The sequence below is a fragment of the Physeter macrocephalus genome, chromosome 6 (assembly GCF_002837175.3).
Source record: "Physeter macrocephalus isolate SW-GA chromosome 6, ASM283717v5, whole genome shotgun sequence".
NCBI lineage: Eukaryota > Metazoa > Chordata > Mammalia > Artiodactyla > Physeteridae > Physeter > Physeter macrocephalus.
Genome location: NC_041219.1, coordinates 43,331,549 through 43,333,315, shown reverse-complemented (window position 1 = coordinate 43,333,315; position 1,767 = coordinate 43,331,549). Strand labels below are relative to the sequence as shown.

Genomic DNA, 1,767 nt, shown 5'->3' with positions numbered 1-1,767 from the left:
GCTGCGGAGCACAGGCTCCGGACGCGCAGGCTCAGCGGCCATGGCTCACGGGCCCAGCCGCTCCGCGGCATGTGGGATCCTCCCGGACCGGGGCACGAACCCGCGTCTCCTGCATCGGCAGGCGGGCTCTCAACCACTGCGCCACCAGGGAAGCCCTCAAAGGCCATTCTTGAACTACCCTCCAAGCGTTTGCTTCTGCTGCCCCTCCGCGCATACACACAAGCCTTCCTTCTGACGTTCTCGACCTTCGGGAATTGCATCCCGGGTTCCACGTCTAGCCACAGACTCCACCACAGGCCCTCTGCTGCCCACTTCGGCCCAGACCAGCCTGACCCATCTCCAGTGACCCTCGGCGCCACCTCCACACTGTTACCACACTCTTTTTCTGATGTCACCTGCTGTTCCAATCCAGGAGGGCAGGAGCCAAGCTCTGTGTCCTCAGGTCCCCTCAGAGCTCGGAGCACAGGCCTGGCTACTGAGGAAACATTCAGAAAGTGCCTCCTGAGAAACGAGGTGAGGCCCTGACAAGGCTGTGCTCTGAGCCCCAGCCTTGCCATTCATTCCATGTGACCCTGAGTAAGTACTTTATTCTCCTTGGGGCTCAGTTTTCTCACCCATACAGTGACAGGATTGGACCAGAAGGATCTAAGAACATTTTCCAGCTCAGTGGTCCGTTCATTCCTTTATTCCTTCATTCATTCACTCACCAGCATTTACTGAGCACTTAGTCTGTACTGGCATTGTTCAAATCCTGGGGATATAGCAGTGTTCAAAAGAGATAAATACCCTATGGAACTTGCTTCTAATTGGGGAGCCAGTGGTAAAGAAAACCAACGCGTGAGTATAGACTATTATGCCTGTAATGTAAGGACTACACAGGAAAAGGAAACAGGGCAAGTGTTCAGAGGGAGCTATCAAGGAAAGCTTCTCGGAGGAGGTGATATTTGAGACAAGCCCTGGAAAAGAGCCAGATCCTATGCCTCTGTCTGAACAGAAAATGAAAAGCCATTACTGAACATTGTGGAGCAGCAAGGCCCAGCCTGGGCCCCAGGACACCTGAGTTCCCGTCCAGACTCTACCACCCACTCCTGTGTGACCCTGGGAAAGTCACTCCCCCTCTCTGAGCCTCAGTGTCTTCATCCGTGCCTGAGGGAGGTCAGCCATGACTTGGAGTTTCCTTAAAACAGTTCTCAGAGGCTGCATTTCTGAGTATTTGGGTTCTGACTCAACTCCAGCCTCTCAACTTTCGACGTTGATAAGGGGCTGCAGGAGGGCAGGCCTCCGTCCCCCAAGGCCTGCCAGGAAGAGTGAGGAGGCCCTGGGAGGGCAGCGCCCCTGCACTCACCTCTCAGCCCGCAGCTGCTGGGTCACGGCCATGGCTGTCAGTGGTCCAGGGGAGGGGGTGGCAGAGGTTCTCTCTCAGCCAGGCGCAGGCTGAGTTTGCCCCTCACTTCCCTCCAGCCACCCTGCGTCTCAGCTGTGGTCCCAGGAGTCCTCAGGAGCCGCCCTTAGGGAGGCCCCAGCCTGGCTCCTCTCAACTCTAGAAGAGGCTCCTCCCCCAGGCCCTCTGGGGCTGGCCTGTGGCCCACACTTCCTCTTCCTCACCTCCCAGCTGTACCACAAGTGGAGAAGTGCGCACCCGCTGACTCTGGGTATGCAGGAGTGCACTGATATGGGGGGTGTCGGGGACTTCCTCAATGTCAGTTCTTGGGGCCAGGCCTCACTTGGGCATCAGAGACCCCCTCTCCATCAGAGATAGGGTCCCGG

At 57.3% G+C, this 1,767-nt stretch overlaps 1 protein-coding gene across 1 annotated transcript in view; it reads right to left on the bottom strand.

Moving 5' to 3' along the window:
- Positions 1 to 1,390, bottom strand: part of NCF4 (neutrophil cytosolic factor 4) — an 18,638-nt gene extending 17,248 nt beyond the window's left edge. Inside the window, exon 1 of the mRNA XM_007111772.3 lies at positions 1,346 to 1,390. Within this exon, the coding sequence (XP_007111834.1) occupies positions 1,346 to 1,377 (32 nt within the window). The 5' untranslated portion in view covers positions 1,378 to 1,390. The remainder of the gene's footprint in view (positions 1 to 1,345) is intronic.
- Between the last annotated feature and the right edge of the window lie 377 nt (positions 1,391 to 1,767).